At 62.4% G+C, this 27,232-nt stretch overlaps 2 protein-coding genes across 5 annotated transcripts in view; both read left to right on the top strand.

The window, feature by feature from the left end:
• Positions 1–11,860, top strand: part of SMARCC1 (SWI/SNF related, matrix associated, actin dependent regulator of chromatin subfamily c member 1) — a 90,504-nt gene extending 78,644 nt beyond the window's left edge. The window contains exons 26-28 of the mRNA XM_059664919.1: positions 700–958; positions 7,542–7,718; positions 9,800–11,860. Coding sequence (XP_059520902.1) covers positions 700–958; positions 7,542–7,718; positions 9,800–9,879 — 516 coding nt within the window. The 3' untranslated portion in view covers positions 9,880–11,860. The remainder of the gene's footprint in view (positions 1–699; positions 959–7,541; positions 7,719–9,799) is intronic.
• Positions 11,861–16,188: 4,328 nt separating this feature from the next.
• CSPG5 (chondroitin sulfate proteoglycan 5) lies at positions 16,189–25,718 on the top strand. Of its 4 annotated transcripts, XM_059664929.1 has the most exons (6): positions 16,189–17,501; positions 18,162–19,275; positions 22,378–22,566; positions 24,138–24,213; positions 25,036–25,092; positions 25,236–25,718. In XM_059664929.1, exons 1-6 carry the CDS (start codon positions 17,405–17,407, stop codon positions 25,392–25,394), a joined length of 1,692 nt encoding a protein of 563 aa, XP_059520912.1. In that variant the 5' UTR covers positions 16,189–17,404; the 3' UTR covers positions 25,395–25,718. The 4 variants fall into 4 exon arrangements, with proteins under 4 accessions (XP_059520912.1, XP_059520910.1, XP_059520911.1 ...); XM_059664927.1 differs by lacking the exon at positions 22,378–22,566 and having other exon boundaries at positions 16,477–17,501; XM_059664926.1 differs by lacking the exon at positions 25,036–25,092 and having other exon boundaries at positions 16,492–17,501.
• The last annotated feature ends 1,514 nt before the right edge of the window (positions 25,719–27,232 follow it).

Here is a 27,232-nt window from a genome sequence, read left to right on the forward strand (position 1 = left end):
TTTACCTTCCTTTTCCAGCTGGTTTTCTTTTTCAGGCCTGAATTAAATTAATTTTGAGAGGATTCCATTCTCTGAACTGTCAGGCGTGTGGCTTCTGAATTTCTTGGCACATATAGTAACTGTTTTCCTCTGAATTTTAATTTGGGCCTCAGAAAGATTATCTGAATATTGAAATGCTCGTGTTCTTCAAACCAAGATGCGCGCATGCGCCTCGTCCGCGAGGGCTGAGCTGTGCACCAGGGCCCTCCACACGCTCAGAAGGGTTGCTCTGTGTCACCTTCGAAGTCGGGGACTCGAAGGGTCTCGTCCGGAGGAGAGCACCCGGGAGCTGGGGGGCTTGACCTTCCAGCATCGGGGGCCATGGGGAGGGCAGGAGGGTCTTTCCCTGCTGGGGAGGCTGAGGCAGGTGTGGGGGTTTGTTACCACCCGAGGCCTATCGGGCGCGTGGCGCGTGTCCTGATCGGGCCCAGAGAGCGAGAGCCCCACTGGCGAAGGCCTGAGGAAGGGCAGGCCTGTACCCAACTCGGAGAAGGCCTTGGACCCCGGGACCGGTGTCCGCAGGGAAACGTGCTCCTCGAGAAACCCTGCTCTTCCTCGCTGGACGTTGTGGGGGGACTCGGGGGCCAGGGGGTGCCCAGTGTGTCCCCATCCCGAGACCCTTTTCTGATGTCATTTCTCTTCCCTTCCCTTTCGTAACAGTTGGAGCAGCAGAGGCAGCAGCTGCTCACTGAGCGCCAGAGCTTCCACATGGAGCAGCTGAAATACGCAGAGCTGCGAGCCCGCCAGCAAATGGAGCAGCAGCACGGGCAGAACCCTGCACAGGGCCACCAGCACCCGGGGGGCGCGGGCCTGGCGCCGCTGGGAGCAGCAGGGCACCCCGGCATGCTGCCTCACCAGCAGCCCCCGCCCTACCCTCTGATGCAGCACCAGATGCCGCCGCCCCACCCGCCCCAGCCAGGTGAGAGGAGGCTCTGCCCACGGGAAATGGTCGCCCAGGAGATGGGGCGTGGTAGCCATGGTACCTCAGGTCTACCATGTGCCCCCAGAATCTCTGGCCTGAGGCCTTTCTCCAGGCAGCTCGGCCTGGGCGGCCGGTGTGTCCCCTTGTGCCTTACCTGGATCCTTGGACTGCCTACGCTTTTTTTTTTAAACTTAAAGACGTTTTTAAAACTAGACAAACACAAAGAATGGTACAGTGAACTCTGACCCAGCTCTCTCAACCATCACCTTCCGCCATTTTTAACGTTTCGTCGGGAGCCGTTCAGCTGTAGACACAAGCAGAGCGGAGCGTGAGGACCCCCAGCACCTCTGGGCTGCCTCACAGTTACCGACGTTTTAGGGGTTCCTCCTCCCTTTGGGGTGAGAGACAGGCTTCAGACGTATCTCTAGCCACTGGAAACCGTATCTGTAACATAACCCACCATCACACAGGGAAGGGGCCCAGGTTCCTACTGTCGTTGCCGTCTGAATGCTTCCTGTTGGACTCGGTGTGCAGACAAGTCCAGGGCCCCATCTGCTGACAGTTCTCAGATCTGTTAGCAGTTCCCCCTCCTTTTCTTCTTTCTTTCTGTGGTGCCATTCACGCATCTGCCTGGTTGTGCTGTGTGTCCGTCCCCCCCCCCCCCCCGCACGGGGCTGGCACTTTCCTGTGATGCCGGTGAGGCTGCTAGTGACAGTGAGATCGGACCTGGCGCCAGGCTGCTGGGCTGAGCTGCCCCCGCGCTGGCCTCATGGGCGCTTCCTGGGTCGTCGGTTACAGCGTGGCGAGGCTTCTAGTGGTGGTTCCTTCTGCACTTAGCGGCGATTCTTTTATTTAAAAAATCAAAAACCTTTCTTTATCGTTCGTTATCCTGGAACTCGGTCCTTACAGGAAATTCTGGGCAAACGCCTCATTCTCTCCCTTTGTCAGGTATTTGAAGGAAGAACTACTACCCACCCCCCCCCCCACCCCCATCTCCTAAGAGGACCCATCAGGGGTTTTGCATTGTGCGTGTATGTTTTTAGTGTTGTGGGTTTTTTGTGTTTTATGTGTTTCAGTCTGTTGTGGGCATTATTCTTTTTGATCCTCAAATTGTCCCCTTATGGGAGCCTTTTCGAGTTGGCAACTTTTCACCACATTTTAACCTTGAAAGTTGAACTCACAATTCTTTCAACTTAACTACCAACATCATTAGAACTGAACTGTCCTTTTAATTCCAGCTTTTCCGTCCCCTGCATTTCCCCTCGGAGAGCGAGCAGTGTGTCTGGCGTGTTCTGTGTGGCTCTAATAGCCGTCCTCCTGTAGGTTCAAATGCCCGAGGACTGCTTCCTGGGTGGATGCAGACTCTTCGGCCACGGCCTGGAAAGGGCAGCGAAGGGGAACAGGCCCTGGGAACCCTCATGCTCCTCAGGCCCCTCCCTCGCGAGGGCCGCCATCCTGATCCTGACATCACGGCGCGCCGGGCTGGGCTCGCCGCTCCCGGTGGAACCACAGCGCGTTTGCGTGTGTCAGGCTCGCTGCGCTGTGTGTGCGGTGCGGTCCCCTTGTGAGTGGTTGCCTCTCCTGTTGGTCCCGCGTCCACTGTGGGCCCCCCGCGCCCCCCCCCCGCGCCCCCCCGTTCACTCGTCCCGTTGACACTCAATGTTCCGAAGCGCACGTGCGCGTGTCTGGGGACAGAGGGACACGTTTTTGCCGTGTGCCCCGCGCTGCGGTCTGGTGCTCCTAGGACGGCCGTCGGGCGTGCATGCACTAGGAGGTGCTGCAGTTGCCCCGACGTGGGCGTCCAGCTCTCACTCTCTCCCAGCTCCAGGCGGTCACTGTTGGTAGTTGCCCCTTGCTTGGCGTTGCGTGGAGTTTGAGTGTGAAATGAAGTCAAGTGTGTTAGTAAAATTAAGAACAATAATAAATTAAACCCTTAATTAGTTCAAAGTTGCCTAGAAGGTGCCAGTTCAGAAAAGGCTGGTTTCGCAAGCGAGGGGTAGGCGAGGGGCTCCATGTGCTGGGGTCCCTCCGCCGAACGTGTCCTGGGCTCTGGAAGGTTAGGCCACAGCCTCCGGCAGGAGCTGAGCATGCGCCCGGGCCCGCTGGCCAGCGTGGAGGCCTGAGGCTCCCTGGTCCGCGATGGAGGGGGAATCAGCCTCCGAAAGCCAGCCAGGTGGGCGGGGGGGTGAGCAGCTCGAGGCAGATTCACGGACAGTGGTCAGTTGGTCCAGCCTCTGACTAAGACTCTTGGCGTTTACGTCATTGTGTGGACGGACCGCCTTTCCTCCTGGCCGTTAAAATAGCGCCGGGGGGCGCACTTGCCCGGCTGCCACGCGCCCTGGGCTGGCATAAGCTGACGCGTGTCTGTGCTGCATGTCGTGTGTCCTCTGTGGCCCTCCGCCCCACCTCCCGAGTCCATGGGCTGCGTCGGGCTGTGTGTGGGGAGCGTGTGGGGAGCTGCGGTCACCCTGGTCCTGCTCCTGACCCACCTTAGCGCCAGCCTTCCCTGGGCTTCTCCCCAGGCAGCTGGTTTCTACCAACAAAAGGCAGAGGATGGCCCTTGGGGACGTTTCTCGTGTCGTTTTGCAGACGGAAGCTGGAGGGCCCCTTGGGTTTTTTGTTTCAGTTGTAGAGCAGGTGGCTTCACAGAGCGGGTCCTCGCGTGGACTGCTGCTCCGCTGGCACAGGTGCATAGGCAGGGGGCACGGTCCTGGCGCCCGTGCCAGCATCCCTGCCCTCACCCAGCCGGGCCTGTCGGCACATGGGGCGCCAAGTCGCAGGTGGCCTGGTAGCGGCTGCTGCTTCCTGGGTGCCCTTGATTTGGCTGCCTCTCAAACAAGAGGTGGCCTGACTGCTGGGCGTCCCTTTCAGGTCAGGCGGTCAGTCCTCCAGAGGCCTCGGCACCTGTTTAAGGGAGCGTAACTGTCAGTGGGTGGGGCCAAGGGAGCCAAGCCCGCGGGCATTCAGGCGGGAGCCGGGGTCCTGTGAGCTGTGGCGTCGGGGGGGGGGGGGGGGGGGGAGGCGGTGGCTCGGGCAGCCTCGGGGCTTCTTGTTGCTCGGGTGGAAGAGGTTAGAGGGCAGGACCCGCTGACCTGACCTGGTGGAAACGCAGACGCGCCCGAGAAGATGTTAGTGACGGAACCAGGGCATTGGCATCCCCGGGCTGAACGATGGTTGTTCGGGGAAATCTGACCAAGGCGTTGGCGCTCGGCCTTCAGGCCCCGAGGTGGGCCCGCTTACACCGGCCGCCCGTGGGAAGGACATCGGGGGAGGTAACGCCACCGTCGCCGCCTGCCACCGCGGCCTCTGCCCCACACGGAGCCCCGGGAAGACCAGCTCCCCGGCAGCCAGGGTCTGATCTGCTGTCATGTGACAGCAGGGCTGCCGGGCCGCCTTCCGGGGTAGCAGGTTCCCTCACAAAGAGCGCAGTGAGGAGCCGCTGCGGGAGGCGCCGTCTCGGGGGGCTGGGCTTCGCCTCGCTGGGCCGTGATCCTGTTGTGTCTGTTCTCCGGGGACTCAGCCGGGATGTGCCGTGGGAGGCTGGCAATGTGCTCGAGGTTGGAAATCAGCTCCCTTCCCTCCTTCCCTCTCACACTCCTTTCCACCTGCCCTCCCACCCTAAAGAGTAAAGATGACGTCCTCCCATAACATTCCATTAGGCTCGACGGGCGTAACGCGTTAGTAAAAGAGCTAATGAACCTGAGAGTGTGAGGGTTTTTCCACGAGGCTATACCTAATTTTAGCAAACGTTTCCATTTTCTAGGCTTCGGATGCCTGCTGTTCAAAAAAAAAAAAAAAAAAAAGCCTGTATGTAGGTCAGCCTCCCGCCAGCTGGGCTGGGATACGGCTGTTCTGAGCCACAGCTCTCTTTCTCACCTCTTTCTCTACTGGGGAAGGGAGTACCTGAATGTTTCTTTAATGGAAGTATATACAGGAACACTTTTTAAAATATATTTTTATTAATATCAGGGAGGGAGGGAGATAGAAACATCAGTGATGAGAGTCATTGATCAATCGGCTGCCTCCTGCACGCACCCCACTGGGGATCGAGCCCACAACCCAGGCCTGCGCCCTGACCGGGTGAGATCTGAATCCGACCAGGACACACAGCATGTTGAGACTTCAGAAGGATAGAGACTGCTTTACAGGGAATGGGTTCCTAGCCTCCCCAGTCCTCTTACCTCTGTCCACACCGAGTCTGACCCTCAGAGATGAGCGTTTCCCAGGAGAGACTCCTGTCAGACAGGAGGTGTGGCGGGAGGAGGATGCGCCTCCGGGCCAGGCAGGCCTGGGCGGGAGCCTCAGCTCGGTCTTGGTTCCTGTGACTCTGGACCAAGTGACCTCGCCCCTGACACGCGGTTCCCTGGACGCTGGGCCTTCCCGTCGGGCAGTCTCCTCACAGCCTGGAGGGTGCAGGGAGCAGTGGTCGCCGCCTGGCCAGGCACCACCCAAGGTGGAGGTCCTTGTCCCGCCCCCACCCGCTCTCTGCGCCCACTGCCCGGGGTCCCCCAGCACCGAGTCCATGGCGGGGACCGCAGGGCACCCTGCAGGCGCAGGGACGGCGCTCACGCTTCCTGCTCCGCGCCTGGCCTCCCCGAGAAGGCTCTGCGCTAGGCCCCCCGGGGACGCCCCTCCACCGGCCGCCGCTTTCCTGGGACTCTGAGCGCCCGCATCCCGGTGATGCTGCTGCCCTGTGGGTGACAGGAGGAGAGAAGGTCTTCTTATCCTGAGGCTTTGGAATTCAGAGAGAGAGAGAGGAAGAGAGGGGGGGGGGCTTGTCAGCTGTTGGGCTGGCAGCCTTAGAAACCCTGCAGCTGCCCTGCCCGCTGGTCGCCGGGAAGATGCAGGGAAATCGGTAAACGGGCCACTGCACTGCCGGGCCTGGCAGCTCCGGTGCGGAGCGGGCGTGTGGCCGCCACCTCGCGCTGTGCCCGTCGCCGTGGTGCTCCTCTCTGCCAGGTGGTTGCTCTGCGGGGACGCCCCCTCCCAGCTGCGGGTTCGGGGAGGGTCTGCCCTGAGCTGCCTGTGGGCTGAGGACCTGCCCCCTCACTTCGTGCCTCCGGGTGTGTCCACGGGCTGCGGGGAGAGCGTGGCCCCCTCGCCCTCCTCCACGGGGTCCGTCTACACACTTGAGGACGGGGTGAGCTCCTCAGTCTGGGTGTCTCCGCTTCACACACCGGGTGACGTCCAGTCACAGAAGTTGACGCTCACGGTTCTAGGCGCTGGAGGTCCAGCCTCGCAGCCACATGTTCTCACGAGGGGACCGCCAGCCTTCCGATCCCCAGCTGCCTCGGACTCTCAGTCTAAAACCTGTGTTCCGTCTCAGACAACGGGCCTCACCACAGAGCATGAAGGCCCTAGATTGTAACACAAGAAAAACCACAGATTCCCTTTCTCATCCAGAGCAAGCCTGTCAGGCGCGCGCAGGCCGCGGGCGGCGTTTAAATAAACGCGTCTGACAGGCTGCAGAGTAGCATGTGCCTCACAGGAAGGAGCGTCAGCCCCGTGCGCCTGTCACGCCGTTTCCCTTCGTCTGTGGCTCTTCACAACCCAGCCCCGCGGCCACACCAGAGTTCAGGAGCGAACGTGCCCCCGTCGTTCTAGAGCCGATGGCGAGCTCCGACCTGGAGGCCACCGGCCGCTCTGCCTCGGTGGCCACACGCTGGGAATGGCTGACAGTTTAAATAGGGGAGGGGTTCTCAGAGGAGGAAGAATGTGATGTCCCATGAAAAGTACGTGACGTTCACGTGTGAGATCCATAAATAAAGGTGGGTGGGGACACGGCACACCTGCCTGTCACGCATCCTCTCTGCCTGCCTTCACGCTGCCATGGCAACCTTGAGTCTCGTAGCCGTGACCCTGTGGTCTGCAAAGCCCACATGTTGACTGTCGGGCTCTTTCCAGAAAGGCTGCTGCGGCTCCCGGGGCTTGTGTGCAGCTGAACCCAGGAGGGGCCCTGTCCTGGGGCCAGCAGCTCCTGGGCTAGTTGCCAGCACCAGGGAGAGGGGGCGGAGTGGCCTGTCTGATCCTTCTGTACCCCCCCCCCCCCCTTGGGCTCCGGGTCGCAGGGTTCTTCATGGTGGGGACAGAGGGCGAGATTGTGTGTGACCAGGACCTGGGTTCCAATCCAATCCCTTGTTAATGGCGACCTCACAGTAGTGACCAACACCCCCTCGGGCACCCCTCCCCTTGAAGCCTGTGCGAGACGCTTGGTCCTGGCTGAGCTGCGGGCCTTGGACTGGGCACCGACTCGCTGTGGAACCCTCCTCTCCGGCCCCCGGCCTCCGCGTGGCACCTGGCAAGTCACTCTTCACCCGGACTCACCGGGATGAACGCTTGCTTCTGGGTGCTTTTTGGTAATTGCTTCCGGTGGCCACCTGCCTGCGCCGGGTGTCGGGTGGCCGTTCACTCCACGGACCTGCTGCCCCGACAAGTGAAAGAGGAAATCTGGGCAGAGATGGGTGCAGACACTGCTCCTGGGTGTTGGGTCCTGTGGGAGTTGGTGTTCGTCTTTAGTCTTGGGTAGGGGTCGGTCCCTTTGTTCCCAGTGCACTTGCCTCAGGACTTCCTCTCCTCACAGGTCAGATCCCAGGCCCAGGTTCCATGATGCCCGGGCAGCCCCTGCCAGGCCGCATGATGCCCAGCGTCGCCGCCAGCATCCACCCCCCTGGGAGTGGCCCCGCCCCCGCTGGGATGCCGCCAATGCCAGGAAGCATCCTAGGACCCCGGGTCACCCTCACGGCCCCCAACGGCCTGTGTAAGTAGCACTCTGGGGGGTGCGCTCCCCGGGTCTCTGGGAGGACTGGGAGGCGGGTTGTTCTCTGTGATTGGCAGGTCCCTGGAAGGACAGTGGGTCAGAATGTCAGTTTTGGGGCAGGTGCCCAAGTGACGGGTGCACAGCCTTCCTGGCACGCTCGTGACCCGAGGTCTGAGGGGGCCGGGAAGACACTCCCCTCCCGCTCCCGCGTGCTGGGCCTGTCCGGCGTGGGCCTCGGGAGAACAGAGCTGCTGGCGGCTCTTTTCCCTGCAGGAGCCTCGACCGATGCAGGTCCAGAAGTGGTGGGTGGAGACTGACTTGCCTCGCTCAGGGGTTGAGTGTCGACCTAGGAACCAGGAGGTCAGGGTTCGATTCCTGGTCAGGGCACGTGCCCGGGTGGCGGGCTCCATCCCCAGTGTGGAGCTGCAGGAGGAGCAGATCCATGATTCTCCCTCATGGATGTTTCTGTCTGTCCCTCCCTCTCCCTTCCTCTCTGACATCAATAAAAATACGTATTTGTTAAGAAGCAGTGGGTGTGAAGAGAAGGACAGGAGTGACGGGCAGTTGCTCAGCCACTCTGACCGCTGGCAGTGGCTGCGTCGCCGGGTTCAGGAGGAGGGGAGGCCCCGCGCGCCCAGGGGAGAGGCTGGTGCTGCCGCCGGTCCATCTGGGTGTGGGGGGCCAGGTCACCTTGGCCTCCAGAGGTCGCTGCTGGGGCTCTGGCCTGCCCTTCCCCCCCATAGACCTTCCCGATGAGACACCCCAAAATGCAGCCTTTCGTGGCCAGGTGCCCCCAGCTAAGAGCCTGTCGTCCGGGTTCATTCAGAAGCGTGCGTACATGCCAAGCAGTTAGCGCCCTGTTCACAGTGGAGAGTGAGGCTGGGCAGGAGTCCGGGCCTGCGGGAGCTGTCGTGGGAAATGAGCAGTTGGGCGGTGGTACAGGGTTTCCCAAGGTCCCTGCGATTCTGAAGAGCCTGAGTGCCTGGGTGCTCGGGGCCACGTCCCGGGCGCTGCGTGGATAAGGCACGCCTCCCCTGACCCTCCGCCGGGGCCGGGACAGAGCAGTGCGCAGCCGAAGGAGCAGGTCAGCGGGGTGTGCGGACAGGATCCCGACGGCAGAAGTCCCTTTGCGGCTGTGGTTAGAGGGTGGAGCAGGTTCCGTCTCTGGAGGAAAATGCTTGCCTGGCCGCCTGGCAGGCGCCACTCCGATGTGCAGCCCAGAGACCACTTTGCCGTTGGTGGTGTCACCATTGGTCTCTACCGCTGCGTGTGCTTGGCCCCAGGATTTGTGACCGGAAGGGCCCGCGGTGGAGCCACTGGAGAATGTGAAGGGTTTCCGGCCCGCTCCCCACTCCTTCCACAAAGGGGTATCTCGGGGTCCTGGGCAGGCCTCGGCAGGCACGTGCACCCCTCTTCCGGCCGTATTTCCCCTGAAGGTGGGAAGGGACCAGATCTGTGGGCTTCATGCTTTGACAGCCCTGGCGGGCGGTGCAGCCTCCTGGGGAGGGTGGGTGAACTGACTAGTGAGCAACACTGCACTTGAATTATTTGTCTCAGTTTTCATTTCTGGCAAAATCCAGACGTTCAAAGCCCCTGATGAGTGATCTCGGGTTCCTGTGTGCGAGCTGCAGCTGCAGCGGAAATGGGCAGGAGCCCAGACACACACACTCAGTCCCTGCAGGACCCCAAGTCGTGGCCCAGAGTCCAGGGACTGCAGTCCACGGTGGGGCCTGCAGGATGGTCAGCTGTCGGCGGCTGCCTGAGGGGGCTCTGGCCCTGGGGGCGGGGACAGCCATGCCTTGTGCCCGGCTAGGCGAGCACTGTGGGAGGAAGAAAAGAAGACAGAACTGGCCCAGGAAGTAGCTCATCTAACTGAAGAAGTAAAATCAGAACCGTTAAAACACAACGGAATCAAATGTCATTAACCTCTCAGGTCTGGGGGACTCTCGGGAGAGGTGGGCCTCGCTCAGCGCCTCCTGCAGCTCCGGTCGCCTGCCTGGAGACGATCACCTCCTGGTCCCCTTTCCTCCCCCAGCCCCTGTGCCTCCTCAGTGACCAGTGACTCTTGGATGTGTTTGCAGATCCCCCGCCGCAGCCGCCGCCTGCAGACGGAGTCCCTCCGCCTCCTGCTCCGGGCCCACCCGCCCCGGCCGCGCCCTAGCCTGGGGGCTGCTGGGAGCGCAAGACCCCGAGCCACCAGCCGCAGGGGACGACGAGACACATTCCTCAGCTTCCTGGTCTCTTTCAGGATTTTGTTCGCAGCCGGAGCACGCGTCCCGTCTCCCGCTCCCCCGTTCCTCCTGCCTCCCCTCTCCAGCCCCAGCGCCCCTGGAGTTAAGTCCTCGGCCCACATGCGGGGGCCCTGGTGACAGTATGTCCTGGGCATTCTAGTTGTTTCTGTCCTGGTGTGGCTAGTCCAGGCTCTGCCATTTCTGTTGTCCTGCAGTCTTGCTTTGTCTTCGCCTCTGGATAATGTTTTATAATCATTTCTTTTTATTTCCTCCATTGCTTTAAGGGAGAGCATTCAAAGTTAATAGGAACCAAAAACTGGTGATGGGCAGAGAGACAGCAGCAGGGACAGCCTGAGGCATTGCAAGTGACCTTACTCCTGCTCATCTGAGCAGAGGACACGCTGAGGGTGACGCCTCGGGGCTTGGCCACCCATAGAGGCGCCCGAATCGAAGGACGGGGAGGGGACCCACCGGGCTTTCTCCAGTGAGGACTTGGCCCCGCCCAGGCCGGGCCTCCCCTCCAGGGCCACAGGCCTGCCTCCCTGCGGGTGGCTTGCTGGGCTGCGGTGGGTGTCTGTTTTCTGAGGCAGCGTGAGCTTGGAGGGCGGGCCTGGGGAGGCATCCTTCGTCCCTGGGACCGGCCAGGAAGGGTCTGGGCCAAGGACACGCGCCCTGTGAACCAGCCCCCTTGCTCATTGCTGTGTGCATGCTTTTGCTCTTAAAAAAAAAAAAAAAGAAAACTTTTAAAAAAGGAAGTAGATAGTGCTGACATGTAGCTCATGGTTAGGCTGCCGGGGAGCAGGTCCCCACACTACCTCTTGCAGCACCAGGGGGCGTGGGCTCAGTGGAGCGGGACTTTGGGTTGGGAGGTGGCCCCCCCCCCCCACACCCCACCCCCCCACCCCCCGCTCTGAGGTTTCACATTCGGGCCGGGGTCACGGAGCTCATGGCGACAGAGCATCGTGCTGCAGGGTCAGGTGCTCGGCCAGGAGCGGGAGCCATTCCAGAGGAAGAGCCGCGGAAATGCCTTAACTGGAGCCCACTCCTACCTGCTGAGGAGTGGCTCGAGGTGACTGGAGACTCGGGTTCTCCACTGGCCTCCCTGCCTCCCCCGTCCTGCGTGGGTGTGGGCACGCTGTGCCCCATCCGATGCCCAGAGCCCCTGCCCCTGCCCCTTCCCGTCACAGCCCCTGGTGGCAGCTTCAGCTAGAATGCCAATGGGACATCTTTTGGGGATCTTTCTACGCAGTTTGTAAGCTTTACGTGTGAAACACCTGAGAACTTTCCCTTACTATCAGAACGCAAATAGCAGAAGAGAAAGCCACAGGGAAGAGGCGCCTTCCAAGCCCTCGGTGTTGCCTCTGACCAGGCGGCCGTGGTCCGCGGGGGCTCGGGCTCGGGTGGGAGGGAGCCTGTTGCTTCCGGCGTTGAGTCCCAGTGCCTTCTGACAACGGCCCGGGTTCCCTGTTTCCCGCAGTTTTTCCCAAAGGAAACTCATTCCAAATACTTCCCTTTTCCACTGGGGTCTTGAAGGAAAATGAAATTCTGGTTCACACTGTGGTCCCTTGTAACCTCAGGTTTTTAATGTGATCACTTTCAAGTTTAAAAGATCCGGGTGGGAATATTTTTACTGCGCTGGTGACAATTGTACACAGAACCCGAACTCAGCACTGTTAGGTTTCAGTATAAGTAGTGACTTTTTCTTTTCGTGTCTTTGATCTGGTTTTGTTCCTGTAACACAGCCACTCGATTTTGTGAGGGGGGAATAATACGTGGTTTTGTACAAACATGTTTCTCAGTGTGTAGTTATTTCGGGAAAATGAAGAGAGGGAGTCTGGGGAGATTGGAGAAAATGGATCGAGAAGGCCTGACCGCCCTCTTTTTCAGTGAATAAATGGAACATCACTTCTGGGTTCTGGTCCGTTCTCTGCATTTCTGCACCGTTTCTTCATTGGTTCTGTGACAAGCCTACACAGTCAGCCCCAGCTGGTCCGTGTCGGCAGTCTAGCCGGTGACTTGTGGCTTCCTAGTGACCGACCGACCACCTTCCTCATCCTTCAGCCACACACAGTCAGACGGGGCTCGCCCACTGTTTATTTCATGGTCAAGGTAAAACACGTGGGACTTCTCCCGGGAGGGTGGCCGGCACCCCGGCACCCCCCAGGGAGCCTAGTTCTCGTGAGCTAGCGCAGTGGTCGCCCACCTTTCGGACCTCGCGGACCCCCCGTTGGCGACGGCCGAGCCAGAGGATGTCCATCAGGGCGCAGCGTAGACACAGCCCCGAGGTGGAGACGGGCCTCTCGGGCGTGAGTCCTGGACCCTTGCCGGGCAGCCTTTGAGAAGCCCTGTTCAGCAAACAGACGACGGGCGTCAAGGTGCCTGAACCCGGGGAAGCAGACGGGCGGGCTCTGCGTCTGCCAGGCGGGGAGCGCCGGCCCTGGCTGAGCACGTGCTCCCGCGGTGCTTCCTGACCCGCCCGCTGTGCCTCCGGTGAAGGGGCTGGAGCCGCCACCGGGCCTGCTCCTCTGCAGTGAGTTGGGAGGAAAACGACACTGAAGCTGGCTTCCAGCCCTCACAGTGCCCCAGAGCAGAGCCGGGCAGGTACAGTCCGTCTTCCGAGGGTCCCTGAGGCCCCGGCTGTGGAGTCCTCCCCCAGATGCGATTAGGAACAGGGTCTCCTGCAGGGTTTGCACAGGCGGCTGGGCCTGCCCGCAGACCTGGCTCAGTGGGTCGAGGGTTCGGGAATCTGGCCTGGTTAGCAGGTCCCCAGGGGTCTGGTGCCGCTGCCGGGGCCACTGGTGAAGGAGGCTGTGGTAGAGCAGGTCTGCCCCAGTTCCTGACCGTTCGCTTCATGAGTCCAGTAAACGTGAGGACCTCCTGTGCTCCAGGCATGGGACTTGCATGCAGTGAAGTAAAAGGAGTAAGGTCGGCCAGGCTGCTTAATTCTTGCAGGTGGGGCACCAGACCGTTCCCATAGTTAACAGCCATGACGGTGTTTGATCGCGCCAGTGTCCACGAAGAAAAGAAACTCCCGTCGCGAGTGTCCTGGGGTGATGTGTGCAGTCTGCATCGGATGCTCTCCCGTGGTTTCCGCCCTGCTGGGGCGATAACCTTGAGGGTGACCTACCTTCCAGGAAAACCATGCGAGTCACCAGCACCAGTTCACCTGGATGTGCAGTGCCAGCCCCCGAGAAGCGCTCTTTCCGCAAACTCTGACCCGATAGGGCCCTGGTCCTGCAGTCCCAGGAGCTGGCTCTGCCCAGCTGCACCCGCTGCAGCGGGACTTGTTCCTGGGAACAAGGAGAGCGTACCTTGGCCCCGTGGGGTTGCTGCATTGAAGGCCGTCGTCTCAGAATGGGGTGGCTGGGTGCATCCTCGAGGTGCTGCTGTTCAAGCCCAGGACCCTGCAGCCAATCAGCTGGCTGTCCGGGACCCCCAGCCCCGTGCCAGGGGCAGAGCCTTGCCTTCCTGCTCCTGCCCGCCTTGCAGAACTGGGGCCACTTTTCCTCCCTCTTGCCCCCAGAGGCCTCTCCAGGCCCTTCCAAAACCCCGGGGAGCAGCCAGGCGACTGATTCCTGGCAGCCACCTTACCGCCAGCCCTCAGGTCCGGCCTCTGCAGGCCTCAGGGAAGTAGCCTGAATACCACACAGTGACCCTGTATGACGCCTGAGACAGAGGCCTCCACTCGGGTTCCTCGGTTCCACCCTCTGCCATGCCCTCGCCGCCGCAGTCCAGGAGGGTTCTGGAGCCGAGGGTCCTGGCCGCTATGGCCCCTTTGCATGGCTCTTGATGTCTGTGGCTGGTTTGGCCCCGACATGGAAGGATTCCCCAAGGCCATGCAAATCGGCCATGCCATCCTCGTCTGTTTTGTCTGCAGTAGCTGCAGGCTCTGGAGAAATGCTGAGAAAGGCTGCCTGCCGGGGCAGCGGGACTCCTGCAGACCAGCCTGGCCGCTCCTCACCTGAGCTCTGCTGGCGTGGACTATGGCTCCCTCCCAGCTTGAGCTGACTCGGGGGCCGCGGGACCAGGGGCTTTGCCGCCTGCAGCCAGGACCGGGGGTGGTCAGCCTTGAACCCGGCACCCTGACCCCTGGCTCCTCCTTTCCTGCAAGCGGTTCGAGAAGGCTCATGCCCAGCCCCAAGCCGTCACAGCCACCTGCCCTGCAGCCCGGCCAGGCTTCCACCAGCACCCTGCCCAGAGAGGCCGCTCCAGAGGGCCCTGTCTGGTTGACCTAGGACAGTGATGGCGAACCCATGACACACGTGTCAGAGGTGACACACAAACTCATTTTTTTTGGTTGATTTTTCTTTGTTAAATGGCATTTACATATATAAAATAAATATCAAAAATATAAGTCTTTGTTTTACTCCGGTTGCAGATATCAAAAATTTTCTATATGTGACCCGGCACCAGAGTGAAGTTAGGGTTTTTCAAAATGCTGACACGCCGAGCTCACAAGGTTCGCCATCGCTGATCTAGGACGTCGTCGTCGTCGGGACTTGGGAGATCATAGCATTAACTCTGACATGCCCTGGTGGAGGGGTGCTGTGGAAAGAGGGGCAGGACCCCATTCTTTTGAGTGACCTCTGCGTCCTGATGCCTCTTCTGAAATTAAGACACAAGAATGAAAAGGTTTGAAATCGACTTTAGGCCTGGCCTTCCCACGTCCGCAGGATCTCAGCGTCAGTCTGCAAGATGCTCGTAGTGTGGTTTTGAAGAATGAGGCGAATTAGACCCCCAGGAGGACAGACATTCACAAAGGTGTTGGTGGTCGCTACTGAGGCTAACGCAGGAACCACGTCCTGTGCGGCCTGAAGTAAGTCCATTCTTGGCAGCTGGAGCCGCTCCTGCCCGGACAGCAACCCGGGTGAAGCCAGGGCTTCTGTGCACAGGGAAGCTGGCTGTAGCCATGGCAACGGGCCTTGGTGCTGGGGTCGGGTGGCCAACCCCAGTAGGAGCCTCAGGCGTGCAGAAGCATCGCCTGGCGAGTATCCCTGGCGCCCACGTGCACGAGGGGACGTGGTAGGTCTTGGAGATGAGTTTCTTTTCTTTCACAGTCCAGTTCCTGTATCTTATCTCCCCTTCTCCCCTCTTTAGTCTCCTCTGACCTTGTGCCCAGAGGAAACGTTACATACATTTGATGCAGTATGCTACCCCTTTCACGTGTATGAGACCCGGGGCACTGCCTCTCCTACGCTCACGCACATCTGAGGCTGCGGCTGCTCTTCCCATCATGGCCTGACCAGCTCGCCTCCCTCTTGTTCGGGTGTCACCCAGCCAGGGGTGCTGTGCTCAGTTCTGAAGCTGCTGGTGGCACCTGCTAGGGAGGATCTGAGTGGACCTGAATGGCAACCATTGGTTTAAAATCCCAAAATGGAAGTCCTAGCAGAACCTGCCCCGCGGAAGGGAAGGGGCTGCTCAGGAAGGAGACATTCCCTATTTTATACTGGGCCCTTGCTTATCGGAACAAACTTCTTAAAATGAGGAGCGGAGTAGGTCAGTGTTATGGAAGGTGTGGGAGTAGGGACCCCATCCAGACGGTGAAAAACTTGGGAGCGGTTGTCATGCCCCAGATGGCGAAGGCCGGTCCACGAGGCCTCTCCTGGGGAGGCAGCGGTGGCGGCGGGCATGTGCACCACCTCCCCTGCAACCACCACCCAAGAGTCAAGGAGACAGAAGCCACAGGCGGGAGGCTGAGCCGGGGTTGGAGGGTGTCTGGCCGAAAGGCAAGTGCGAAGCCCTCCCCAGCCTCTGTCTGGTATGTGCTGTCCCCAGAGGCAGTATGGTTTCACTTCTACGTGGTCTAAACAATAAACAAAATAGACTCAGATGCAGAGAACGGACGCTGTCAGAGGCGGGTGTGGGGCCTGGTGAAGGAGGTGACGGGATTAAGGAAAGAGCCTCATAGGAAGTATGGTGATTACCAGAGCGGAAGGGGTGGGGGCGGGAGGGCAGGAGACGTGACTGGGCAGTGAACACACAATAGAAGGTGATAGAGAACTGTATTCCTGAGGCCTCTATAATTTTATTAACCAACTTCACCCCAATAGTCAATAAAAAGTCAAATGAAAAAAATAAGCATAAAAAGACAGCCTCCTTGCAGGAAGCTCCAGACGCATGGTTCTGGGCTGAGAGTAGATGCTGCCATGCACCCACCTGTGCCTCCTCGCAGCCCTGGGAGCCCTCCCCCCGCCCGGCGCTGCCCACTGGGATGAGGGCATCGGGTGTGCTGGGCAGGTTGTGCAGGCTTCGGGGTGAGGGGTTTGCGGGCGGAGCTGGAGCGGAGCAGCACTGCGGCAGTAGGCCGTTCCAGGCAGGGAAACAGGCTGAACCGAGGGAACCCCATCCCAGGCGGTGACTCTCCGTCTCAGTGCGTGCGGCTCCCCAGGGACGGGCGGGTGTCTCGGGAAGCGGGGTGTCTCGGGAAGCGCTGCCACAGGTCGGCTCTGACCCCGAGTGTCACGTGGGTCACACACAGCGGGAGGCTGACTTTGGTGGATAAACTAAGCGGCCAGGTCGCGACTGCCCCGCCTGCAGGGCTGGGGTGAGGCCCTGGCAGACTGGTGCCTGGCCTGGCGGCGCGCCCCGGGCTGCGGTCTCGGCCCTGGTCCACCCGAGAACCTGAGCGGCGGCGACCCGGACCCGGGGGCGACGCCTCCGGGGGGAGGAATCGCGGGGAAAGGCCCTCCCGGGGCAGCGGGAGGCGGGGAGCCGGGGAGCCTGGGCTCCGGCTGCCGCGGGTCAGGGCTGATCCGATTAGAGCCGGCCGCGCGGCGCCCTTTGCCCGGCGCTGCCAGCGCGCGCCCGGCCCTCGGGGGGCCCCGGGGACCCGAGCCCCTTCCCGCCCCACACGCGGGGGGCGGACATCCGAGAGGCGCCGGCACCCGGGGCGGCTCGTGGCCACGCGCGGCTCGGGCTCCCGCCCTGCGGCCCCTCGGAGCCCCGCCCCGAGTCTGCGGGTGCCGGGCCCCCGCCTCCGTGCCCGCCGCGTGGCGGGTGGGCTCCTCGCGGGTGGGGTCCCGCGCCGGCGCTCCACGGGGAGGCGGGGCCGCGACCCCGCCCGCAGGCCTCCCGGCCGCGCACCTGTCGGCCCCGCCACGCGCGGCGCTGTGGCCCGGCTGCTCGCCCACCGCGTCCGTGGGTCTCAGCGGCCCGAGCCGGGGGTCGGTCGGTCCCTCCCGCGGGCGGACGGAACGGGGCCGGCGTCAGAGCGACGTGCGCGGGGCGGGAGCGGCGGGCGGGGTGGGGGCGGCGCCGAGCGCGGAGCGGTGGCGCGGGAGGCGGGGAGCGCGGCGGGGACAGCGGGGACGGCGGGCGCCGGGGACGGCGGCGGCATGCGGCTCCTCGCGCTGCCCATCGCGGGCTGAGACGCCGCAGTCCGGCGGGAAGCGCGGCGGCCGCGAGCGGAGGCGCAGCGAGCGGGACAGACCGTGGACAGCGCCCGGGGGCCGCGCCATGGGCCGAGCTGGGGGCGGGGGCCCGGGCCGGGGGCCGCCGCCGCTCCTGCCGCTCCTGGCGGCCACGCTGGTGCTGGTCGCCGGGGCCGCGCCGGGTAGGTACCGACCGCCCGGGACCCGCGGGCTCGCCCTCCCCCAGAGCCAGGACCCGCCGGCCTCGGGTGCCGCCGGGCCCGCGAGCGGGAGGCCAGGGGGCGGGGCCGCGCGGGGAAAGGGGTGCGCGGAGAGGTGAGGTCCCGGGGAGGCCGAAAGGCGGCCGGCCGGACCTGGCGGTGCGGGCCCAGGTGCCGGCTGCGGGGGGCCCGGGGGGCGGGCCTGAGGGTCAGACTTGAGCCCCCGACTTAGAGGTGAAGGGGGTGCAGGAGGGTGCGAGTTCGGGGCGGGGCCTTGGTGGGCGGGGCCTGAGGGTGCGAGTTCGGGGCGGGGCCTGATGTGGGCGGGGCCTGGGTGCGAGTTCGGGGCGGGGCCTGCGCGGGTGGGCGGGGCCTGTGTGCGAGTTCGGAGGTCAAGGCTCGAGCCTTGCCCTGGAGCTTCACCCCGAGGATCAGCTCTATTCCTGGGGCGTGGGGGGGTGGGGGCTGGTGAGACTGTGGGTCAGGTCGGGGGCGGGGCCTCTCGCAGGGCGGGGCCTGGGCGGGGACACCTGGCGGGATGGTTCCCGGCTTAGTGGGCGGGGCTGACAGGGGGCGTGGCCGCGCCGTGGGCGGGTGGGCGGGGCCTGCAGCCGGGCCCTGACGCCGCCCCTCTGCCTGCAGCGCGTGAGGCTGGCAGCGCCGTCGAGGGGGACGAGCCCGCCCCGACCACCGTCGCGTGGGAGCCGCGTGCCAACGACACGCGGGAGCAGGGCCCGCCGGGAGCCGGGGAGGAGGAGGCGGCTTGGACGGCGACCGGCGGCGAGCGCGCCCCGGGGGGCCCGGGGGTCGGGCCGGAGGACGCGCTGGAGGCGTCGGCGGCCGTGACGGGCGCGGCCTGGCTGGAGGCTGACGGCGCGGGCCCGGGCGCGGCCACGGCGGAGGCGGGCAGCGGGGACACGCAGGCCCTGCCCGCCACGGCCCCGGCTCCGGGCGAGGCCCCTGGGCCGTCCTCGGCGCCGCCCGCCCCTCCCGCAGCCACCGCGGCCGGACCGCCCGCCCCGACCGCCGGCCACCAGCCGAGCCCAGGCCCCGGAGGCCCCCAGCCGCGCCCCGCGGAGGTTTGGCCGAACCCGGGAGGCAGCGCGCCGGAGCCTCGGGGGCCAGAGCCCACGTCCCCGCTCCCGGGCGCCCCGGAGCTCCACCCGGGCTCCGACGCCATCGACCTCGACTACTTGGAGGGGCTGGACGGCGAGGGCCGCGGCGCCGACCTGGGGAGCTTCCCGGAGCCGCCAGGGGCCTCCGAGCGCCACCCCGACGACGGGGGCGAGACCCCCTCCTGGAGCCTGCTGGACCTGTACGACGACTTCACCCCCTTCGACGAGTCCGACTTCTACCCCACCACGTCCTTCTACGACGACCTGGAGGAGGAGGAGGAGGAGCAGGAGGAGGAGGAGGAGGAGGGCGGCAAGGAGGCCGCCGGCAGGGGACCCCGGGACGGCCACGGCGACCTGGTGCCCAGCGAGAGGCCCGCGCCCGGCACCGGCCAGCCCCCCCGCTGGTGGCACGCGGGCCCCCCGCAGCACACCCTGGGCATGGCCCCCGGCGGCAGCATCGCGCTCAGGCCCCGTCCAGGGGAGCCGGGCAGGGACCTGGCCCCCGGCGAGAACGGCACCGCCTGCCGCAGCGGCTTCGTGCGGCACAACAGCTCCTGCCGGTCGGTGTGCGACCTGCTCCCCAGCTACTGTCACAACGGCGGCCAGTGCTACCTGGTGGAGCACCTCGGGGCCTTCTGCAGGTGAGGGCGTGGGCGCGGCCAGTGTGTGTGAGGAGCCCCCGCCGGGGGGACAGGCCCAGCCTCCACGGGACCCCGGGCAGGAGACGTCCCCTCAGGCAGCGTCTGCGAAAGTGCGGCCTGAACGCTGCCCGGACCCATCGGGAGAGGGTCCTCGGGGACAAGACCCGAGTTTCCTCGAAGGGTTGTGTCCTTGATCCAACCACTAACTCTAAAGGCACAAGGGCTCTGGCCAGTGTGGCTCAGGGGATAGAGCGTCGGCCTGTGGACTGAAGGGTCACGGGTTCGATTTGGGTCAGGGACACAGGCCCGGGTTTCGGGCTTGACCCCCGTGTGGGGCGTGCAGGAGGCAGCTGATCCATGATTCTCTCTCATCATGGGTGTTTCTGTCTTTCTCTCCCTCTTCCTTCCTCTCTGAAATTAATAAAAATATATATATATTTTTAAAATAGAGGCAAAAGGAAGGGTTTCGGAGAGGCCTTTGCTGCTTGAGGAGTTTTAGGGGGGAGAGAGTGTGCCCTTAAACCGACTCGGGAGGAGAGACCACGGCTGGCCACGCCCCTGAGCCACGGGCCGGGCCGAGTTGGGGCTGAGCGTGTCCCGTCAGAGTGAGGCCCTTCTCCTGGGCCGGACCCAGCAGAGAGCAGCCGCTCGAGCTGAGTCGGTCTGACCAGGGCAGCAGAGGTGGTGGGGTCTGGGTCGTGGCTTTTCCCTTCTACCTTGATTTCTGTCTCCTTGGAACACCGTCCAGAGAAGACACGGAGAGTCCCGTGGCTCTCAGGACACTGTCCGCAGCACCAGCCCATGCTCCTCCGCGATTGCTCTGTCCACCGCCCTCGCCGGAGGGGGTAACCTGCCGGGTAGCCCCGGCCGTCCTGGGAGATTCCTGGGTCGGGCCGATGTGCGGTGAGCTGCCTTCGTCCTCTCCTGGCCCCACGTGGGCAGCAGAGCCTCAGGCTCGCGGGGACTTGTTTCTGTCCGTCCGGGGAGGAGCGTTTCTAGAGCGTGGGTGTCTTTTTAAAAAATATATCATCGATTTCAGAGAAGAAGGGAAAGGAGGAGAGAGAGAAACATCAATGTTGAGAGAGAATCATGGATCGGTTACCTCCTGCACGCCCCCCCCCCCCCCACTGGGGATCGAGCCCGCAACCGGGGCATGTGCCCTTGACCAGAATCGAACCTGGACCCTTCAGTCCACAGGCCAATGGCTCTATCCACTGAGCCACACCGGCCAGGGCATGGACGTCTTTTTTAAGTGTCATTCCCAATGTTCCTTTTTCATGGTCTTTTTGGAGGCATGTGAAGAATTCAAATCCTGTAGGTCTTGATGTTCTGATAGGAGAGTAACATGTAGAAAGCGTGAATGTTGTGCCTTTGGCATGAAAACTTGACTTCCAGTTCCTTCCTGTGTAGTTGTTTCCTACAAATGACCCTGGCACTGAGGTCACTCACAGGAGGATGTGTCCCCCCGTTCTGAGTGGCGTTACCGAGCCACGGCCAGAAGGAGCTGCTGTGATCAGGAAATAATGGTGGCCCGGCCACGGTGCCTCAGTGGTGGACCCAGGAACCAGGAGGTCACCGTTGGATTCCCGGTCAGAGCACAGGCCCGGGCTGCGGACTTGATCCCCAGTAGGGGGTGTGAGGGGGCAACCAGTCCATGATTCTCTCTCATCATTGATGTTTCTCTCTCTCTCTTCCTCTTCCTTCCTCTCTGAAATCAACAAAAATATACTTTAAACCAAACAAAAAAAGGAACGAAATAATGGTGACAAGACCGTGTGGTTGGTGAAGGGCCGCCGGACATGGGAGCGCCCGTCATCTTGCTCCTCACACGTCACTGGGGAGACCGTAGTGCTGGGTTGAGCCGGGAGGTGGGGTCTCTGTGGGAAGTCATGGCCCCATCCCAGTGGAGGTCTGAGTTTCACCTTCAGAGGAAGCTCCCCCCAGAGTGCGCCCTGCGGAGCCCCCCTGCCCCCGGGCGCCAGCAGAGTCCCCGGCCCCTCCCGGGCTCTCGGGGTTCCCGGTGGGAGAGTCAGCGTGTCCTGCCTGGCGGTGTGGCCTTGGCTCCCGGGTCCTCCCTCGGAAGGCCAAGCCCCCCCAGGCCCCTGCTCAGCCTCCCTCCCCGCTGTGCACACCGGCGGCTGAGGCTTGGGACCGGTTTAGCATTCCAGGCACAGAGGCTGCTGAGCCGCAGCTGCAGACTGCGGCGCCTTTGTCTCCCCGACCCGCCGCAGAGGACGGGGCCGGAGAGCCGGGCAGAACTTCTCCCGAGCAGCGGGCTAGCGCCACCGGCCTCCCGGCCCCCGGGGAGGGGGGTTCGGGGGGGACGGCATCCCGTTAGCCACGTGCCCCCACCCTGCTCCGCTCTGGGTGTGGAGGAGCCGGTCCTCCCTTCTCGCCTGGCACTCGCCCTGCCTGCCTCTGTATCCTTCCACATCTTGCCTCTTTGAAGCAGCCTGGTTCCCATGGAAACAGCAATGTCATTGGGAGAGTTGGAGCCTGGGAATGTCCCCAAGGGCAGGAGAAAGTCACTCAACAAAAGGACTAAACCCACCCGAGGGGCGATTCCCACGACGCTCTCCTGGCAGTTCTCACGGTGACAGGACCCAGGCTTGGGGGGCAGAGCGTTGGGGGCCGCAGAGGTGGGAGCGGACGTGCCTCGTCTGGGCCTGGTTCGCCACATGACCCGGGGGGACTGCGCAGCAACAAGCAGGCTGCATGTGTTGGGCGCGTTCATCTGGTGGTTCATCTTCTTTCATCCGGAGCCCAGGGCTGGGGGTGGGGCCGCTGACAGCCGTGCGGGGGGGGTGGGGGGGGACCGGGCTTCCCTTTGCTCCTGGCCACCTCACAGCCAGCGACTGGCCGGTGCGTTCGGCCCCTCGGGCCCTGGCTACCTTGATGTCATGGACCCCAGAGCGGCCCAGCCCACTGCTTGGGTGGCTGTGGCCGGGCCAGGACTCTCAGCTACGAGGTCTGCCCGTCGTGGGGCAGCCCGGCTCCCGGGCGTCCTCGGGTCAGGCGGGGAGGTCAGTGCGGTCACAGACCAGGCCTCGCCGAGGCAGGGCCGCCCGCCCACCACCTGGCCTCGCCCGTTTGCTGCTGCAGGTGCAACACCCAGGACTACATCTGGCACAAGGGGACGCGCTGCGAGTCCATCGTCACCGACTTCCAGGTGATGTGCGTGGCCGTGGGCGCGGCCGCCCTGGTGCTGCTCCTGCTCTTCATGGTGACCGTGTTCTTTGCCAAGAAGCTGTACCTGCTCAAGACGGAGAACAGCACGCTGCGCCGGACCCAGTGAGTCTGCGCCCGCGACGTTCCTCTCACGTGGAGGCCTCTCTCTTCCCTCTCTCCCTAAAACCCAGGGGAAATGTCCTCGGGTGAGGACTAACAACAACAGATCAAAAGGAGGAGATTGGAGTTCAGCTCCCTTGGGGCCCCAGAGACAATTCTCTCGGAACTGTGCCCACCGCCCTTCCCACCTGTCGCCCCATCAGTCCCCGCCCGCCCGACGCTCCCGGGAGAATGTGCCCGACACTGGGCCCTGGGCCCGGGGGAGGACGAGCCATCTGTGGCTCCCTTGCTGGGTGAGCTCAGCCCCCCTGCAGCCTGGCAGCAGCGTCCTGGGGCCCCGGCTGCTCACTGTGCCTGTGCGCGGAGGTGGGGTGTCTGCGCCGGGGGTCACGAGCCCGGCCCTGGGCTCCTCAGCCCCCCACAGGGGATGCGGAGGGCGGACCCCCGCCAGGACAGCCAGCTGCGTGAGGACGGGGGGAGGAGCCGCTGGCTGCCCTGGGTGTGGAAGCCGAGTGTGACTGGCAGAGCCTCGCTCTGGGCCTCCCGGAGCTGCTGTGTTCTGCGCAGCACTTGGCTCCTGCACCCGGTCAGCCCGGTCGGCCCGGTCAGCTCGGTCAGTTCGGTCAGCCCTGTCAGCTCGGTCAGTTCGGTCAGCTCGGTCAGCTCAGTCAGTTCGGTCAGCTCGGTCAGCCTGGTCAGCCCGGTCAGCTCAGTCAGTTCGGTCAGCTCGGTCAGCCCGGTCAGCCTGGTCAGCTCTGTTAGCTCGGTCAGCCCGGTCAGTTCAGTCAGCCCGGTCAGTTCGGTCAGTTCGGTCAGCCCGGTCAGCTCGGTCAGCTCGGTCAGTTCGGTCAGTTCGGTCAGCCCGGTCAGCTCGGTCAGCCCGGTCAGCTCGCACGCTGCCCCGCCTCCCCCCTCTGGCCCCGGGCTGTGCACTGCAGAGACTGCGCGGTGTGTTAATTCTGGGATACACGGCAGTTTTGGGTGTTTTTCTTTTTCACATATTAACGTCTCAGAAGCTGGATTGTGTCTTACAATCGCTGGCATCTTACAGCCACCGTTGGCCAGATGGCATTACGATGTGGTGTAACTGCCTGGTCATAGCTGCTCATCTCGTTGTCAGTTCTTTATCTAACGTTTGAATGAGCTACTTGGAGTCGGTAATAAAAACACTACAGGCTCCTGGTTTAAATGGTAGAAGTTTAGCCCTGGCCTGTGCGGCTCAGTGGATAGAGCGTCGGCCTGCAGACTGAAGGGTCCCGGGTTCGATTCCAGTCAAAGGCACATGCCCAGGGCTTGATCCCCAGTAGAGGGCGTGCAGAAGGCAGGCGATCCATGATACTCTCATCACTGATGTTTCTATCTCTCTCCCCCTCTCCCTTCCTCTCTGAAACCAATAAAATATACTTAAAATAAATAAATGAACGGCAGAAGTGACCCTCAGTGGCACAGCCAATAACGGCGCGTCTGTTCCTGGCCACGGTGTTTGCTGAGGTGCAGCGCTGGGCCCGTGGGCTCCTCCGAGTTTGCCACGATCACTTCACTTACGTGTTCCCTTCTCTCTTCTGTCCAAACAGCAAATTCCGGACGCCGTCTGAACTCCACAACGACAACTTCTCCCTTTCCACCATTGCCGAGGGCTCGCACCCAAACGTAAGGAAACCGGCCGCTGCCCGCACCCCCTGCACCCCCTGCCCACGCCGGCTCCCCTGTAACCTTATCCTCCAGGTGGCTCCTTCCTTGGGCCTCCCCTCCCCGTGCACGCTCAGCCCGGCTGGGCCTGCGTCTGTCTCGGTGCGGAGCCGCCACTCAGCCCCTGGGATCCGCGGGGTTGGCGCCGTGGGCATGGGAAGGGGGGCTTGATGGTGCCTCTCTCGCCGTCTCGCGGAGCCGTGGGGGTGCGGAGGGTTAGGATGATGGTGCTTGTCTTCCTGCTCTTTCTGTCCCTCGATTGCTGGGGGATGCCTGGGGGTCACTGAAGCCAGAGGGGTTGCCCTTGGGGGGCTGGGCAAACCGTCTTGACATTGTTTCGGGACCCTAAATGCCGGCAGACTTCTAGGCAGTGGTTAGGGCTGAGGTGGCCTGAACCCAGGTGGGACTGTAGGGCCGGGGAAGCCCTGTCCTTAGGGGGCGGGCTCCTGAAAGGCCAGCTGAAACCCAACACAAGTCCCACCGACTCTTCAAAGACCCAGCCCAGTGTGTGCTCTGGCCAGTCAAACCCCAGGTCCTGTCAGAGACAGTGTCCCAAGCAAAGCAGGCCCTGGCCGGTGTGGCTCAGTGGACAGAGCGTCGGCCTGCAGACTGAAGGGTCCCGGGTTCGATTCCGGTCAGGGGCACATGCCTGGGTTGCAGGCTCCATCCCCAGTTGGGGGCGTGCAGGAGGCCACAGTCCATGCCTCTCTCTCATCATCGGTGTTTCTCTCCCTCCCTCTCATTTCCTCTCTGAAATCGGTAAACATGTATCTTTTTAAAAAGGAAGAAAGAAAGGTGTTTGGATCAAGTCCCCTCTGTGTCCGGCCGGGGTCTCTGACGGTGACTTTCCCCAAAAGCAGCTGCTGGCCCGTCCTGTGGCTCATCGTCTCACGCTTCCCTCGCTTGCTCCGAGCCGGTCATTTGGTCCCTCTCCCGCCTTCGGCCTCCGTCCTGCCCCTCCCTCACCTCTGTCCCTCTTGCAGGACGACCCCAGCGCCCCCCACAAAATCCAGGAGGTCCTCAAGTCCTGCCTGAAAGAGGAGGAGCCCTTCAACATTCAGAACTCGCTGTCGCCCAAGCTCGAGGGCCGCGGGGACCCGGCGGAGCTGGAGGCGAACTGTCTTCAGAACAACTTGACCTGAGGAGGGAGGGGCGAGGAGAGGGGGGGGCGGGGGAGGAGGGCAAGGTCGCTCCTTTGTAGCTGTTGGTCCAGCTTTTCCTTTTCTGTCTCATGGCATGCTTCGTGTGTGTTGCACGGGAGGGAGACACAGTCAGCCAGGAGCCGAGCAGAATCGCGTCCCTGGGTGGTTGTCTGTGCGTCTGTCCGTCCATCGCTTCTGCTGCTGTGGTTTCTAAGCCTCTGCTGTTATTCAACTGACTTTTTCTTTTTGTACTTGGATCCACCTTTTTTTGAAATACCAGTAAAAACAACAAAAGTTCTTGAAATAAAACTTTTTAAAAAGCCACCTTTCTAACGTCCTGTGTTCACTCCCTCCCCGTTCTTGTCCGTTTGAGTTGGCCTCACCTCCCGTGGGGTGTGTCTTAGACGGGCGACATCCCAGAAGTGGCGTGTGAGTGAGTCTGCTGGGGCTCGCTCCCTCGACCGGCCCACAGACCTGGCGCCTTGAACGAGGACGGGAAGTCCAAGGCCAAGCAAGGTCAAGGTGCCGGCAGAGCTGGTTTCTGGCGAGGCCTCGCCTTCCTGCTCGCAAATAGCCATCGGCTTGCTGTGTCCTCATGTGGCATTTTCTCTGTGCATGAGAGAGAGACAGACATAAAGACAGAGAGAGAGAAGGAGGGGGGAGGGACAGCAGGGCGGGGAGAGGAAAGGAGAGGAGGGAGGGAGAGAGAGAGAGAAGGAGAGAGGGGGAGGGAGAGAGAGAGAGCGCGAGGTCTGCATTTCTCTTCTGATAGGACCCCAGTCCTATTGGATTAGGTCCCACCCTGATGACCTCATTGAACCCTCTAGGTCCTGTCTCCCATGCAATCACACTGGGGATTAGGGCTTCAACACACAGCTTCTTGGGGGACACAAACTCCGTCAGTTCAGTCTGTAGCACTGATTATCAAGACCCCTCTTGGCCCTGCTCAGAGCATCGTCCTAAGATCGCGGGTTCGACCCCCAGTCAGGGCACATCCAAGAGTCAACCAATGAATGCATAAATAAGTGGAACAGCAAATCAATGTTTCCCCCTCTCTCTCCCTCTCCTCTCTCTCTCTAAAATCAAGGAAGGAAAGACAAAAAAAAAAAAAATCACATAAAATAAAATCAAGGAAGTAGCCCAATGGGCATGGTTTAGTGGTTGAACATTGACCTATGAACCAGGAGGTCACGGGTTCGATTCCTGGTCAGGGCACAGGCCCTGGTTGTTGGCTGGATCCAGGAGGCAGCCAGCTGATCAATGATTCTCTCTCATCATTGATGTTTCTATCTCTCCCTCTCATTTCCTCTCCGAAATCAATAAAAATATTTAAAAAATAAAATGAGTGGAGGCGGGAGGCGGACTACTGGTGGATATTTACCCAGCACGTACGCAGCCAGGGGCTGTGAGGAGCCGGGCCCTCACTGAATCAGACCAGGACCGTCGCGCTGCGTGGCAGGCTGTGAAGGGACGGGCCCAGGGCCGAGGCCATGCTCACAGGGCTGAGCAGCGTCAGGTGTGTTTTCTCAGAGGAGACCTCTGGGCGCTGGTGGGGCAGACAGAGGGGCTGGCAGAACGCGGGCCGTCTTCCGTCTGCGGTCATTCCAGTCGCTGGGACCCCGGGGGCGTGTTTCTGTTGTCAAATTCTGCGGGTTCTGCCCGATTTGTGCCCGCGGGGCCTGATTACTTTAGATCTTGTGCTGGACCTGGTGTTTGAACGTGGTTTTTGCAGTGTTGTGAGGCCCAGGGTAATTCCTCGGTTGGTTTGCTCCTGCCGGGTGCCCAGGAGCCCTACAATCCTGGGGTCACGTCATTCCAGGCTCAAGGCCGGAGATTTC

This window comes from Myotis daubentonii, chromosome 14 (genome assembly GCF_963259705.1).
Source record: "Myotis daubentonii chromosome 14, mMyoDau2.1, whole genome shotgun sequence".
NCBI classification, from domain to species: Eukaryota; Metazoa; Chordata; class Mammalia; order Chiroptera; family Vespertilionidae; genus Myotis; species Myotis daubentonii.